At 59.4% G+C, this 14,838-nt stretch overlaps 1 protein-coding gene across 1 annotated transcript; it reads right to left on the bottom strand.

The window, feature by feature from the left end:
• Positions 1 to 1,109: 1,109 nt before the first annotated feature.
• Positions 1,110 to 14,361, bottom strand: DEF6 (DEF6 guanine nucleotide exchange factor). Its single transcript, XM_084497970.1, is given in 12 exon segments — positions 1,110 to 1,904; positions 2,090 to 2,180; positions 2,698 to 2,896; positions 3,115 to 3,281; positions 3,702 to 4,000; positions 4,078 to 4,186; positions 4,309 to 4,455; positions 4,605 to 4,832; positions 6,610 to 6,795; positions 8,485 to 8,625; positions 13,969 to 14,160; positions 14,163 to 14,361. Coding segments are annotated over 12 exon segments (1,989 nt in total). The 5' UTR covers positions 14,181 to 14,361; the 3' UTR covers positions 1,110 to 1,692.
• Between the last annotated feature and the right edge of the window lie 477 nt (positions 14,362 to 14,838).

Genomic DNA, 14,838 nt, shown 5'->3' on the forward strand with positions numbered 1-14,838 from the left:
ACCCCCACAGTCCCCAGCACAATGAAGAGGAGGACGGGGGACAAATGTGACCTGCTGCAGTCACTGGCTGGCAGGGACAGGCCCCCGGAGCCATCGCTGTGAGGGCTGCAGCCACCCGTGCTCCCTCTGTGCATTGGCGAGGCCACCCAGGGACTGGGCTACGGGGCCAGCCGGGCGTCCTTAATGGACACACAGAGCTGCTTTGTCCCAGCAAGGCCCCATCGTGCCACGCAGACCTGAGAAAACAGCCTCTCAGGCAGGCAGAACTGAAAAGAATTGTAAGAAAGGAGCACTGTAAAAACTAGGGGGAGGAAGAGCTCTGCGAGCAAACGCTCGAAGCCGCACAAGTAGGAAATAGATCGTAATCTCCCTAACGAACTGAACTGCAGTTAATCATCACGACCAACTGTGAATCTGGGGTTGATGCAAGGGTTTGCTACCAGTGGCTGTTTTCAGAGGGGACCCTTACGTGAACAGGGGCTCTGTGCCTCAAAGTAACAGGCAAATGGGGCTGTACTTAAGAGAGGTACTTGGAAAAATTAACCCCAGTGTTGTTTTTTGTTGGTGTTTGTTTGTTTTTTTTTTTTTTTTTTTTTTTTTTTTTTTTAATTCTATGTGTGTCTGTGTGCAGGGAGGTTTGCCAGAAGACTTGGCTTTTGTTCTTGGTCTTTCAGGGAGCAAATTAAGTGAAGGAGGCAGGCCGGGCCAATGTCACTGAAGAGAGCCAACACATCCACCTACTCCCAGAGCAGATGGAGCCAGCCCAGCTGCCTCCAGGAATCTTTTCTATTGCCTTCTGCAGGCCTCGGACCAGCTCCCAAAACAGAGAGTCCTGCAGTCCAAGGGCAAGGACCTAAATCCCGAGCACTGTTACCTCCCTATACAAGCACTTAATTGAAGTAACGAGGTATTGGCCCTCCCAGAAGATACCCCATTGCCATTCTTGGCCCTCCACAGACTAAACCAAAATCCACTGGGACCTCTTTTCACTGGTTGTGTCTGATTCCTTTTTAATTTCTTTAATTTTCTGCAGTGGATATCCAGACCCTGCCCTGCACATAAAGAAAATCGGGTGCCTGCAGGGCCACAGATTTGCAGGGAACAAGGTCTATGGGCCAGGGGCTCCAAAAGCTTTATTACTTGTTGGTTTGTACTACCATCTACGTGACTCCAGTGACTAACAACCCCCTTCAGGGAATGCACGTGTTAGTTCAGGACATCCTGGTCCACCTGGTCAGGGCCGAAAATGCCCATTGTGAGGGAGGAGAAGTCACTGCTCAGTCCATAAAGGCTGCTCTGGGATCCCCTTTGCAGGGGCACAGCGGACAACACAGCAGGCATTGCCAAGAGAAATCAAGGGGGAATCCTGGACTGTGTGATCCAGACCCGTGGTGGTGTTTTGAGGCAGTGTTGAAACCAGAGTCCAGCATGCAGGGAGGCGCGTTGAGCCCCCACACCTGGGCAGCCCGGAGGAGACGGCCCCGCTGCCTTCTCCCCACGTTGGGCTGCCTGAGCTCCTGGCCCGCCGTGGCTGCAGCACATCCCTGAAGAGAAGGGGAGCGTCTCTGCCCTGCGTGTAGTCACTTAGAGGCTCTGTGCTAGTCTCCACTGGTCTCCACACAGCGACCAGGTGTGCTCAGAGGGCCGTGCTGGGCCCTGCGGCTCCCTGCTGGGCTCTGCCATCCCGTGGGGCTAGTTGGAGGGCTCCGTGGCCATGGGGTCCGCATCCGAAGGCGGTGGCGGGCCTCTGTTCCCACCGTTGCTCACATTTTCCTTGCTGCCGTCCCTCACGGGGTCGCTGCCTTTCTCTTCCACCTTCTGCTTGAGTTTGAGGGAGGAATCTCTCCGGCACAGGAGGGGATGGTAGCCAGCGAAGCCGCCTCCGCTCACGTTTGTGCGCTTGTCTGGGGACAGACAGAAAAAGCAGATTGTTTACGTGGGGTCCAAATTTACCTCGTGGTGAAGGAAAAGGAGCACAGGGTCTCATTGCCAGAGGTGACTGTGCTTCTCTGAGGATCCCAAAGAGGGGGTCAGGGCAGGAGAACTGGCAGCAGCACAGAGTTGCATGCCCCGGGGGAAGGTCTCCTACCTCCCGGCTCGATAGGGTGCATCAGTCGGTTCATCTGCACGTTCCAGTGCTTGACATTGGTGCTGGCCTGCCGCAGCTTCCTCTGGGCCGCCTGCAAGGAGATGGAGGAGAGCAGTGAGCCTCTGTAGGTTTATATACAACACTAGTGCTGTCCCCCCAGCAGGACACCCTTGTGTCACTCCAGCCACCAAATCAGCCCCTGGCACGGATCAGAAAAAACCCAGAGCCGCAGGGTGAGGAAGTGCCAGCCTGGTGGTTTCTCCAGCGCCTGCCCCGTCAGCAGACTTCTCCTAATAGCATCTGCCAGCGCAGCAAAATGGGGGCAAAGTGGCCACAGCCTCCTCCCCGCTTCGCTGGCTTCGCAAGCTGAGCGCCGAGCCTGGCATGGCTCTACCAGGAGCACGGGATGTGCCTCGCAGGGCAGACATCCCTTCCCAGGCAAACCTCTGGGCTGCTTTCCCTAAATCCAGCCTGGCTACAGCAGGGTACGTGTCAGCGGGTCCCCAAAGTCCCCGGGTTCTCCCCAGCGTGGAGGTGTCTCAGAGGAGGGCCAGGAAGTCCCCCGGTGCTTGTAGCGCGATGGGAAGTGTCACCAAGGCGATGCTCACCATGACATCTTGGTCCACCCGCTGCCTGTTCACTCTCACTTCCTCCAGCTGCTTCTGGGCCTCTTCCAGACACTTGTTCTTGTTCTCCATCTCCTGCTTGAGGACCTGCTTCTCCAGCTGAGTTTTGATGATGTATTCTTCCTGCTCCTCCTTCAACTTCATCAGCTGTTTCAGCTTCTCCTCTTCCTCAGCCAGTAGCCTGTCAAGAAAGCGCAAGAGGTGAGGACATCCTTCTGCCACTTCATCCACCAGCTTCCCCCAGCCCTGCTGCCATCACGGGTAGTCACAGGCACACGCTGGTTCCTCGGGGAGCAGACAAGGCCATGGCATCACCCCGAGGAGTGTGAGGAGTGTGTCTGACAGCCCTACACCCAGCCCTTCCCTGGTCAAGGAGAGCCAGGGATGCTCTGGTCCTACCTGGCCTGCGCGTATCTCACAGACTCCTCGTCGTGCCGAGCCTTCACCTCCTGTTGCAGGGCTTCCTGGAGACGCTCCTGCATCTCCTCCAGCTCCGTGATGCGCTTGCGCTGACGCTCTGCCTCTGCCTCCTTCAGGACCATCTCCGCCTGCATGGAGGCGCGTGCCTGCGGCGGGGAGAGGAGCTGTCAGCGTGGGCACTGGCCCTGCACCCCTGGGTGGATGGGGCCAAATGTCCCCCACACCACGGAGAGCCCATGGAGAGAGCTCCAGAGCATCGTCTGCAAGGTCAGAAGTGGGCTCCCTGGACAGCACTGAAGCCTCTCAGCTTCACACACCCCAGAGCACGTTGTCCTCAGTTCCTGCTCCTTGGGTACCTCATGCGCTGACCCCTCCATCCCTTGTCCCCAGGTCCCACACCACCACGGGAGCCCAGAGGTGTTGTTTACCAGCAGTGTTATTGCAAGAAGAGGACATGCTCAGCTCCTCCAGCCCCCCAGGTAACATGGCCAAGGGATGGGGAAGGCAGCGGTCATCCCACGAGCGATGCAGCCCCGCAGCAGGACCTGCCACGAGGATGCACCCACCTGCTCGGCCTCCCGCAGTTGGATCTCCAGCGTCCTCTGCATCTCCTCGTGCTGCTGCCTCCGCCGCTGCTCCTCCTCCTGCAGGAGTATCTCCGCCTGCCGCTGGGCCTCCTTCAGCAGCTCCAGCTCCTGCAGCTTCCGCTCCTTCTCCTCTTGGAGCTGCTTGAGCCGCTGCGTCTCCTCCTCCTTGGCCGCCTTCCGCTGCTCCCGTTGCTCCCGCTGCTCCCGTCGCTTCTGCTTCAGGTCTTTGTGCAGGGACTTCTTGCCTTCAGCCTGCAGCCGGATAGCGGTCTGGATGGCTGGGGAGGGAAGGAGGATGTTAGTAGGGCCATAGGGTGCTGGGGAGGGGACACGGAGGGGGCATGGGGACACGGACCTAGCGTCCACTCCTGGCGCTGCCGGGTGTCGGAGGCGCTCATCTCGTACGTGCGGGAGGAGGTCTTCACGCAGAACATGCACCTCTTCCCATCCCGGTCGGGCAGCACCTGCAGGGAGAGGACACAGCACGGTGTCACCGCAGGGTGAGGGGACAACCAGCGGGATGAGGACTGAGATAAACCCACGCAGGACATGTTATCCCTGCCGCGAGCCACGGCCCAGGCTGTACCTCCACGCAGCAGTGCTTGTCCAACGCGATGCTCCCCTTCTTCTCCTTCCGCTCCTCGCTCATGTAGTAGGACAGGACGCTGGGCTTCAGCATGAACCACCGCTCCGACCAGTTCCTCCTCAACTGGCCCTTCTTCCACAGGTAGCCCTGCGCCCAGGAGACACGGGGATCAACAACGGGGCAGGGGAAGGATGGGTGGTGGTACAACAACACCATAACCATGCCCTTGAGGGCCGGGAGAAAACCAGAAACATCCCCAGAGAGAGGTTGTGCCCCAGGACACGTGGGCTCCTTGCCTGCTTGAGCACGTCCTCGATCACCTCCTGGTACACCTCCTCCACGGCCATGCTGATGGCCTCCTGCTCGATGCCCCGCAGGAGCCGCCCCGAGTTCACCATGTCCAGGAACTGCCAGACCGTCAGGCCGCCCTGCCCCTGCGGCTCCTGGGAGAGGTAATCGTCCAGCTCGCAGGAGTTCAGCTCCACGTTCATGGCCGTGCAGATCTTCTTCAGCAGGTACTCCACCTGCGGGGACGGGGAGAGCAGCGTCGGGGAGGAGCGAGAGCCGTTCCCACCCCACAGCCGCCGACTTGGAGCAAGGAAACCCGTGCTGGAGGACCTAAGACCGTGTCCCTTTCCGTGCCTTATCACAAAGATACCACCCCTCGCAAGGGTTAAGGGCAATGGCCAAGCTCTTCCAGGCTCAGGACATTGATTTTGAGTTAAAGCTCAATTAGCCCTGGGAGGTTCTTTGTTTTAGCCGCAAGCACTAGATGCTTTCGGCTTCTTTGAAGAGAGAGAAAGCACCGCAGAAGTCAAGTGCCTCGGGGAGATCGGCCCAGCACTGCTGTCCCCCACCCAACCCACAAGGCAGGCGGCTCAGACCATGGCCCTGACCTCAGCACCACCTCTGGTTTCCAGCTGAAACTGTGAGAACCTCGGGCTGGAGCAGGGGACGACGTCCCACAGAGGACACGAACACCAGGCCCGGGCAGCCCCCAGCCTCCCCAACCTGGCCTAGGGCACCCCCAGCTCCCGTGCCAGGGCCTCGCCACCCTCACAGTGAAGAATTTCTTCCTAATACCTGACCTAGATCTCCTCTCTTTTTCTTTAAATGTCCTGAAGGACATTTCCCCTTGTCTCTATGACCCCACCTCTCCTGCAGCCCCCTCCAGGCGCTGGGAGCCCTTCCTCATCTGAGAGGACTTCCCTCTCCTCATCATCTATCTAGGATAAATTAATTATGTTTTTTCTAGGACAATATCTTTTTTTTTCTTTTTCTCAGGCCCGGCCCTGTCAGCAGAAGGATGATTCATGTTGTCATGGTCTGGGGAACAGGAAACACCTCTCCTGGGGAGCAGGAAGTGCGGTTGCCCTCGTACATCTGCGCAGCGCTGCGTTGCTTTGCTTTTCTTTTTTTTTCTTTTTTTTTTTTTCTTTTTTTTTTTGGTAGTGGTGGGTTCTCTGTTTGTTTGGGTTTACTATTTTTTTTTTCTTCTTCATAGGAGGGGCGTGGGGGGCTGATCTCAGGGGGGAGATGGTGCCCAAGCAGGTGGCAGCCGCCTGCCTGTCCCTGACCGCTGCAGCAGGGCCTGGCGAGGCCGCTGATGGGTTTTGACCCTATCCCTCCTCCCGGCATCTGGAACCTTCTCGTGGGGCTTTCATCTGGGCCCCAGAGAAGGGAAAACCTAAATGCTGCCTGGAATTTGGAGATTACTGCCTGCCCCTCGCCGAGCAGCCCGGCTGCGTCCCCCTCAGGTGCTGGGCAGGGGCTGAGCTCTCGGGGCCAGCGGGGTCTGCTCCGACACTGCCTGCTTCACAAGGAGCACCCCCTGATAACAGCAGGTTTAAAGGGTTTCTCATCATCTTCTCTTTCATCCCTATAAAAATCAGGAGGAATCTTCCAGGTCCCTGCCCAACCCAGCCGCTGGGGGATTCCTGGTCTGTTGTGAGGGCTTCAAGACCAGCCCCAGCAGGAGCTGAGCTTGGTTGCTGCTACAAAACCTGCCCCGTTCATTTAACAACAGGCCAAATGGCTGTCTCACCCCAAAACCAACACAGACCAGCCCTTTCCTTGTCCTCCGAGCCATCTATGCTCTGGAAGCTCCAGCATTTCAGAGGTTTCCCCCCAGCCCTCAGCCCACCCTGCTTTTCGTGGGCACTGCTCTTCCTCCCCCCCTGCCCTCTCTCCCCCCCCACATTGCAGGATGTGATGAGGCAGACGGAGGAAGGATGTGCCAGGAAGCGATAGCGGGACATGGCAGCCCAAAACCGAGCCCGGGGAGAGGCAGCTGGCTCCTACCTCGTCCGGCACCATGACGAGAGGGTATTTGTCTTCAGACAGAAAGTTGAAGAGACACCAGAGCTTGAAGGCGTCCTGGTGGGATATGATGCTGTTCCCATTCCTGTCAGGCTTGTAATTTTTCTTCGCCGTCAGGGTCCAGCAGAGCTCGTCGAAGTTTTCTTTGACAAAAGCACCTTCCTCCACCTGCAGACAGGAGCCAGGCTGGTGAAGGACTGCGAGGGGGCTTCCAGGGGGAGATGCTGGAGGGAGGGCAGAAGCTCCACACCGGAGACCTCCTGTCCCTGCCGGCACCGACTGATTTGTCCATGCAGCAGAGGATGGGATGCGACCATCACTGCTGAGCACTAACTCGGTGCAAGGCCACCAAGCACGGGATCCCTTGCACAGGTTTTGGGCACGCTGACCGGCAGAGAGAGCGCTCCGGGATCGCTGCGGTGCCTGGGCACCACAGCACGGCACCTGGGGCTGTGGGGCACCAGCAGAAAGCACACGGCAAAGCACATCCAGCACCGCTGGGCTCTCCCCAAGCCCTCACTGCAAATGCCTGCAGGGCTTTGGGTCACTCTCTTTATCCCATTTGACCAAAAAAGAGGAATAGGGGCTCGGCAAAGGGAAGTGACGGCAAAAAGGCAAGCAGGCAGCACCGGTGGTAGGGAAAACACCTCCATCAGCCCTGCTGCCTGCTCACAAGCTTCTGTGGCCACCAAAAGGCTTCCTGAGGGCTGGACCTGAGGTATTACTGCTGGTTTTAGGGGCTGTGCCACCCTGGTAGGGGGTGGCAGGGACCAGACCGGCCTGTCCCACTCTGTCCCTTCACTTTCCCAGAGCCCTACCACGTGGCTTGCATGAGCACAAACCACAATCTGCAGCAGCAGAGCCAGAGAAGAACCTTTGGGTCCTGGGTACCAGGAAGAGCTAAAAGCCCCTCTTACTAGGAAAAACCACTTCCCCTTCACAGGCTGCCTCTGGGATTTTATTAGTGAAAGGAGAAGGGGGTTTGAAGGTCATGTCCCAGAGAACCACATGGGAAACTGCAAGGGTTTGGGCCGCTCTGCAGCAGGAAGATGGGGCTGTGCCGAGCAGGATCAGCCCCTGGTGCCCTCCCCGGGCAGCAGGCTTGGGCTTGGCCCTGTCCCTGCTCACAGAAGAGCCGATCCCTATATCCCGATACCCGGGGTCGATGCCAGCATCCCCGGGGCTCAGCCAGCACCCAGCAGGGAGCGGCACCGGAGCACCAGCGGCAGCCAAAAACCCATCTCAGCCCTCTGGGGAGGCAGGAGGGGAGGGAAGGGTGGCAGCACCCTGCGCCGGGCCCCCAGCGCCTTGACAGCACGCAGTGGAAGAAAGCTGTCAGTCGTTTTTCCTCTCCTCGTATGCCCGGAGGAAACGAGCACCGTGCCGCCGTGGTGCACCGCGTGGAACAAAGGTGCCTTTGAGCCACGGAAAAAGAGCGAAACCCACCCACCTCCCACCCCAACCTCTGCCCTGCCCCAGCGCCCCGGCCTCCCCCAGCCTCCTCCTCCTCCACCCAGCGGCCGAGAGGTCGTGCCTCAAATCTCAACAGGGGTGGAGAGGAAAAACGGGCTGGGAGAGGCCGCCAGGACCCCCTCCGAGCCCTTTAGGAAATGCTGACGCAGCTGCGCCTCATCCAGAGGCCAGAGGGAAAGGGGGAGGCTGGCTCGAGCCTCGCCAACGAGGCTCATTTTGGCCTTCATCTGAGTGCTCTGAATCCTCCTGCCACCCGTCCCAGCACGCCGTGCCCTGCACACCGGGAGCAGAGGGGACAGGAGATGTGGGAGGGCCACAAGATGCAGGAGCGGAGCAGGCACCGCGGTCACAGGGGGGTCCCGGGGAGAGGGGCCGGGGGCTCACCTTGTCCAGGATGTACTTGTTGAGGTAGGGCATGTAGCCCTGGCTGGACACCGGCCCGTCGTCGTCATCTCGGAAATGCTCTTCCAGCGCCACGGGGTCGTGGGGGATGCACAGCACCGTGTACAGGTTGTGGGACAGCACCTGGCCGAGCACAAGGGAGAGGGGATGGGGTCAGGCTCCAGCCCTATGAGCTCCCACCCCCCTGGCACCGAGCCCCCCGCTGCCACCCCGGCCCCCCAGCATCACCCAGGCTTGGGCCTGGCAGCAGGAAATCCCCAAATATCAACCTCAAATAATCATCTGGAAACAGCAAAGAATTCACGTGGAAGCGAGGATTGTCTGGCATTCATTTCATTCCTTTCTTGGTACACGGAGGACTTTTTTTTTTTTTTTTTTTTAAATCGGGATGTTTCAAATATTACAGAGCAAACAGGACACGCTTTGATCTCGCAGGGATGATAAGGCGCCCCGAGCCATGCAGTTTGGCAGCTGCCCTTAGCGATCTCTTGAAAAAATAAATAAAGAACGCACCCAAGCCGGCTGCCGTGTTGCAACCTGGCAGCAGCAGCTGCTTTCTGTAAGCGTGTCACGAGAAGATGCAAAAATGAAAACAAGAAAAGGTTGGGAAGAAATTAAGACCAGGCTTTGTTTGCAGTGAAAGCAGACGACGGTGATCTGGAGACACACCATCACCACCAGCGGTGCCGTCCATCTGGGTTTTGTCCAAATCCCCCAAATGAAGCAAGTTTTGCCCAAATTTCCCATGTGCTGGCAGTCCCAACTGGAAATCCCGATTTTCTGTGCTGGAAAGCCCAGGGGGAAGGCTGCCCGGGAGCACCAACGCCTCTGGCTGGTGGCGCGGCGCCGTCTGCCCTCCTTCAACCACCGGCGAGCCGGAGATGCTGGAAGGAGAGGCCCAAAAGCTGGCGGCCTCCCCTTGCGTTGGGATTTACACAAAAAGCTCGTGGCAAGGGTTGGGGCTGGAGGAGACGGTGCCCGGGCACACGGTGTCCCTGCTCCTCTCCATGCGGGGCTGGAGATCTCCTCCCAGAAGGAGAGGACCCGCCGGGGGCCATGCCGGCTGCTGAAGCTGGAGAGGGTTCTCGGTTCTCGCTCGACCAGATTTTCTCTCCCTTTTTCACCCTCTGGCCAGATGCTATCAGCAGGGCTCCACCCGGCGCTCAGACACTGTGCAGGCCGTAGCCCCGAGCACTTCTTTTGGGGTTCGGCACAGCTCCGGGGTCCGCAGAGGGGTGGGGAGGGGTGGAAGCACCGGGGGCACCCAGGAATCCAGACTGAGCGCAGGGGATCGCGCCTCGCCCTCCCCTTCCCACACGGGGCCTCGTCCCCTCCTGGTCCCCTCTCCTTTGCCCATGTCCCCTCCGAAGCCCCCGTCCCACCGAGCGCTGCTCCAGCTCCTGCCCTGACAGCACAGGAATGGGGTGGATGAGACCCAGAGAGGATCCTGCTCTGGGAAAACACAAGGGGGAGAGGAATTGTTTCCTGGTGCTGAGCCACCGGGGTGCTGCTGTGTCCCGGAACCCCAAAAGAACCCCAAAAGAACCCCAAAAGAACCCCAAAACCCCCAGAGGTCTCAGGTGTGCACCCAGCCCTGGCCAGCCCCCCTGACTCCCTCTGTGCGTCCCCCCCACACCGCAGAGCAGTCACCCAAAATACGAGAAGGGGGCAGGAAAACCCTGCTTGGGCTCACTGCAAATATGTGGGGCTGGGGCTGCCCCAACCCCATTGAGACAGAGGAAAACGCCCCCCCGGTCCTGAAACAAGGCAAAAAAAGTGGGTGTGGGGGGAGGGAAAGAGAAGGGTGAGGATGCTCTGAGCGTCGAAGGCCAGCCCATGATGCAGGTTTGCTGACGCAGCCTTTCCACCACGACGTGTAGGGGCGGAGGGGACGGCCCCGGTCAGCCCAGCACCGCGGGCACCCCACGTCCCCCCCCCTGCAGCCCCGGACGCCTCCCTCCACCCTTTTCTCCCCCAGCCCCGTGGCCGCTGCTGACGCCAGCCGCAGCCGGGGGTGGAATACGTAACGCGGCAGGAGAATGGCTGCCCCTTTTCTTCGCCCCCGTGGGAGATGCCAGGGCTGGGGGTGACCTTTGGGGTTGGAGCCCGGCTCGGCGCATCGAGCACGATCCCCTCCAGCCCCTACAGGACCTCTGGCACCATGCAGGGAGCCTCGCTGCTGCCTCAGTTTCCCCACATGAGAGCAAACCGGCCCCTCTGCCAAAACTGGAGCATCCCCAAAGGGGGCTGCAGGGAGCAATGCCCCGGGGGAGATGCCTCCCTGCAGCCAGGCACCTTCAGCTGCCCAATTTCTGCAGCAAGGGGGACACAAGAGGGGTCCCCCCACCTCGCTGCCCCATCAGCCAAACCCCTGTGGTTCAAGCCCAGCCCCGTGGGCTCCTGAGCTCTGATTTCCCCCCATGCATGCACAGAGGAGCTGCTCCCAGCCCTCGCACTGGCTCAACTGCTGGCGCCAGCCTGTGCCAAGAGCCCTTTGTGCATTCAAGAAGCTTTCAGTGAGCACAGGGAGCTTTCGGTCCCAGCCAGGCGCCTCCTTCCTGCCCCCAGGGGTCTGTAACTGGCTGCGGTGAGCGAGCCCGGCCCCCCAAGGCTTCAGCAATTCCTGGAGACCTGCGTGGATCACGGGCTCCAAAAGAGAGCAAGAGCCACCCCCCTGCTGCTTGCACCCTGTCCCACCCCGACACGCAGCCCGGGCACCCTTGGGCCCACCAGCACCACCTCTGCGTTTCCAGCTATGGTTCCTAGGGATGAGAAGCCCGGAGAGTGACCAAACCCTATCAAAACAGCCCCAAATCAGGGTTTTCAAAGCTTCCCACCAGGCTTCCAGCCCCGGCAGAGCTAAAGGCAGCTTCCAGCAAGCAGCCTCAGGAAACCCAGCCCTGGGAGTGCGCAGAGGGCTCCTCTCCCCTCCCTGTGCCACGGGGATGGGACCGCGAGCAGAGGAGCGAGAAGTGCCAGGACGGGCACAGCCCCTGCACGCTCAGCTCCGCAGCCACCGACACCCCGAGGCCCCGAGACCGGCTCCTCCAGCTCCGCCAGCGGGGCTGCGATGGCACGGACAGGATAAAACCTCCTCGGGGACCAGGCCCAGTGCGTGCCCGCGCTGGGAGCAGAAACACCCGATATCTTTCGGCTCGGAGCTCTTAACCACAAGACTGTCTTTCCTTCCTGTGCGAGATACACACCTACAGAGCGCATAAATATGCACGCGCTCACTTGCATAGGAGGGTACATGCAAAGAACTCAACTGCTGAACCCAGCAGCTTCCCACAGCTCTGCCACCCAGCTTTGAAACGCTGCTAAATTTACTTATGCAACTGGCTCAAGAGCGGAACACCCAGCTCCCACCGGCTTTCCTGTAATCCCCCGGTAAAATCCAGCTTTTGGGGCTAAACTGGGCCTTTGTTTCGGGAGCTGCAAGAACTCGGTGAACACCAGCAGCTCTCCCACCCTCCTCAGGACCACGATGGGGTTGGGGGGGCAGAGCACAGCCCCATGCCACCCCCTCGCACCATGCACGAGGAGCCCTGCGAGGGCCCGGAGCTCAAACCATCGCCCTACAGGGCCTGGGCTGCTTCACCGCTGACCCTACAAGCAGAGACGCTGCCTTGCGTAGGCCGGGCAGAGCTCAACCTCGCGAGCACAGGCAGGGTTTGGCAGCAGTGAGCGCTGGAAATGAGGCCTCGCAGGTGGAGAGCTGTCCAGAATTGGGATTCACGGTGCAAGGAGCACAGCCGGACACCCCGCGTGCGGCAGCGCAGAGCCTGTGCCGTGCCCTGAGCTGCCAGAGCTCCCGTTGCAGGGCTGGAGGCGGTGGAACAACGAGGGTGAATCTGCCTTCTGCTCTGAAACGTTGCTCTGGGTAAAGTCACCGGGGAGAAGCCGTCCTCAGCATCCTGTGCCCCTCGGCAGCCTCCCCGCACAAACTCTCTAGGAAACTGCCCTTAAAAGCGGGGTGTTTGTGGCTTCAGCATCGCAGACCACGCAGGACGAGCGTTGCACGTTAACCTTGTGCTGCCGTCAGCCCTTTTGGAGCCAGGTGTGCACGGCAGGGCCAGGAGGGTGCCCGGTGCTGTGCTCAGCACCAAAAGCCCGGGGAGAAGTTCCCCAGCAGAGCCAGCAGCCCAGCTCTGCTCTATTTTGGCATTTTCCTGAATTTCGTCAGATATTTCTACAGCTTCAGGTATCTTATTAAAAAAAAAATCACAAATCCAGCCCTGGGGAGCCTTCAGGCCGAATCCAGGCCGTGCTCCTGTTGCCACGTGGGTGCTTTTCTCCTCCTGTCCTGCCACGTGCAGCCTCAGCCCCCTGAGCACGAAGGCGCCGAGGGGCCCTGACGCTCAGCACACCTGCAGGGAGTTTCTGGGAAGCAGCTGCAGAAGCCCGGCTCCTCCAGACCCCTTCAGACAAAAAAATCCCGTTTTCCACCCAAATATGCCCCCCCCCTCCCTGACCCCAGCACCTCCCTGCAGCCTGTCCCGGGGGAAGCCCTCGAAAGTAGAAGGAAAAGGAGGACAAGAGGTTTCGTGGCAGAGTTTCACAACACATCTCACGGGCTCGTGGCAGCTGCCAAGTGCTCCTGACGCAACGTTTTACCGGGTTTTGCATGTTTCTAGCTCAGGTCCTTCCCCGGCCTTCCACCCCCCCTGCTCCAACCAGCATTTCCAACCCCGGTGCCAGGCTAAGAAGCAGGATTACACTTTTAAGCAGCGATACAAAAGGGCTTCCAGCGTTACTGAATAGAAAAAAAATAAATTAACTATTACTGTAGCAGTGGCAGAACCTGGTGGATTCGACCAGACCCAGTCCTGGAGGCAGACAAATAAAGGTTTTTAAAGCCTCGAGGGTGCCGATGAAGGGCTGAGCTCAGGAGCCCTGTGAAGAGCTGCGGAGAGCACAGGGGGAAGGGGAAATCAGAGTTTTTTAAAAAATGGTGCGTTATTTTTGGGCTGGCCGCTGAGGAGTTGTAGTTTTTACAGCGGGCTCCCTTTACCTTCCAGCCCTGGGGTTGAACAGGAAGCAGAAACGCGGGTGTGGGTGCAAGCAAGAAAATAAAAACCGCATTTGGGCTGGTAGCTGGGTCTTAAAAGTGTAAGAAACTAAAAACAGCCCCCCCAAAAAAATAGATTTCCACTTGTTTTATGTATTTTTCCCCAAAAAATACACTGGAGGATTAACTCCCTCCTACTTCTCCCCACCTTTTTTTTTTTTTTAATGTTTAAAATGGAGGTGAGGCAGGGACAGGGAACCTCACTAAACCCGGGCATGAAGCACGGAGGCGACAGCAGGGGCTCGTCCCCCTCCACGCTCAGCAATTCCCCGGTGGCAGCCCTGGAGCATCCCCGCAGCCACCCCACAACCTCGCAGCCCACCCGCGAGCCCCGACTGGGGGCAAGCAGCACCCCGAGCCCCCCGGTTCCCCCACCAGCACCCTCGGGGACTCACCTTGAGCTGGGATTTGGACACCTTGCCGCTCTTCTCCACGTCCAGGGCGGTGAAGGCGTACCAGATGGACTTGAGCAGCTCCGCTCGCAGGTCCATGGCTACGGGCGGCAGTGGCAGAGGCTGCTCTGTCAACGCTGAGAATCCGGTTTCAGGAAACCGGTTGCTTCGACAGCCTTCGGCAGCCGGAGCCGCGCACGAAGCAGCAGCGCCATCTGCTTGGGTGCACCCCCAGAGCTCCCTGGGGTCCCCCAAGGGTTCCCAGACAGGGGTCGGCACCTCTCGGGGGGCTGGGGTTGGCACCCGCTGTAGGAATCCCCTTTCTGTCCCCTTTGGATCACAGGGGGGAATAAAAGGGATGCGCGGTTTTGGGGCTCCTGGTGTGTGAACGGGGAGCCGTGGCCCTTCACTCAGCCTGGAGATCAGCAGCTTTCTCAGCACGGAGAAATCCCCTCCCTGGCTCAGGCAGCAGCTTCCTCTTCTCAGCTTTAAGCGAGGAGCTTCCCCTCGCAGCAGGAGCACGAGCTGTGCCCGCTGGAAGGGCTCCAGCCTGGCTGCTTCGGGCTCTGTCACCCCGAGGAAAGCTGGGACCTAACCCGGGGGAGGTTGGGGTGGCGGTGCCATGCCCATCCTTTCCTGCACAAACCTCTTCCTCTCCGAACGTCTCGGGTAGATGTGACAAATAAAAACCTGCTCACTCACAGCTCCCTGTGTGGGCTTTGTTCACAACCCCGGGGCACGGGCACGCACCTGCTGGGCTGAGGAAGGCAGCCCAGGTCCCTCTCCCAGGCTTAGGGGGTTGTAGGATGCGTTCACAGAGAGATTTTCTTACAGTAAGTGACACAATCCCCTACACTGAGGCTTGGAGGAGCC

Source organism: Aythya ferina (assembly GCF_964211825.1).
Source record: "Aythya ferina genome assembly, chromosome: 25".
Taxonomy (NCBI): Eukaryota; Metazoa; Chordata; class Aves; order Anseriformes; family Anatidae; genus Aythya; species Aythya ferina.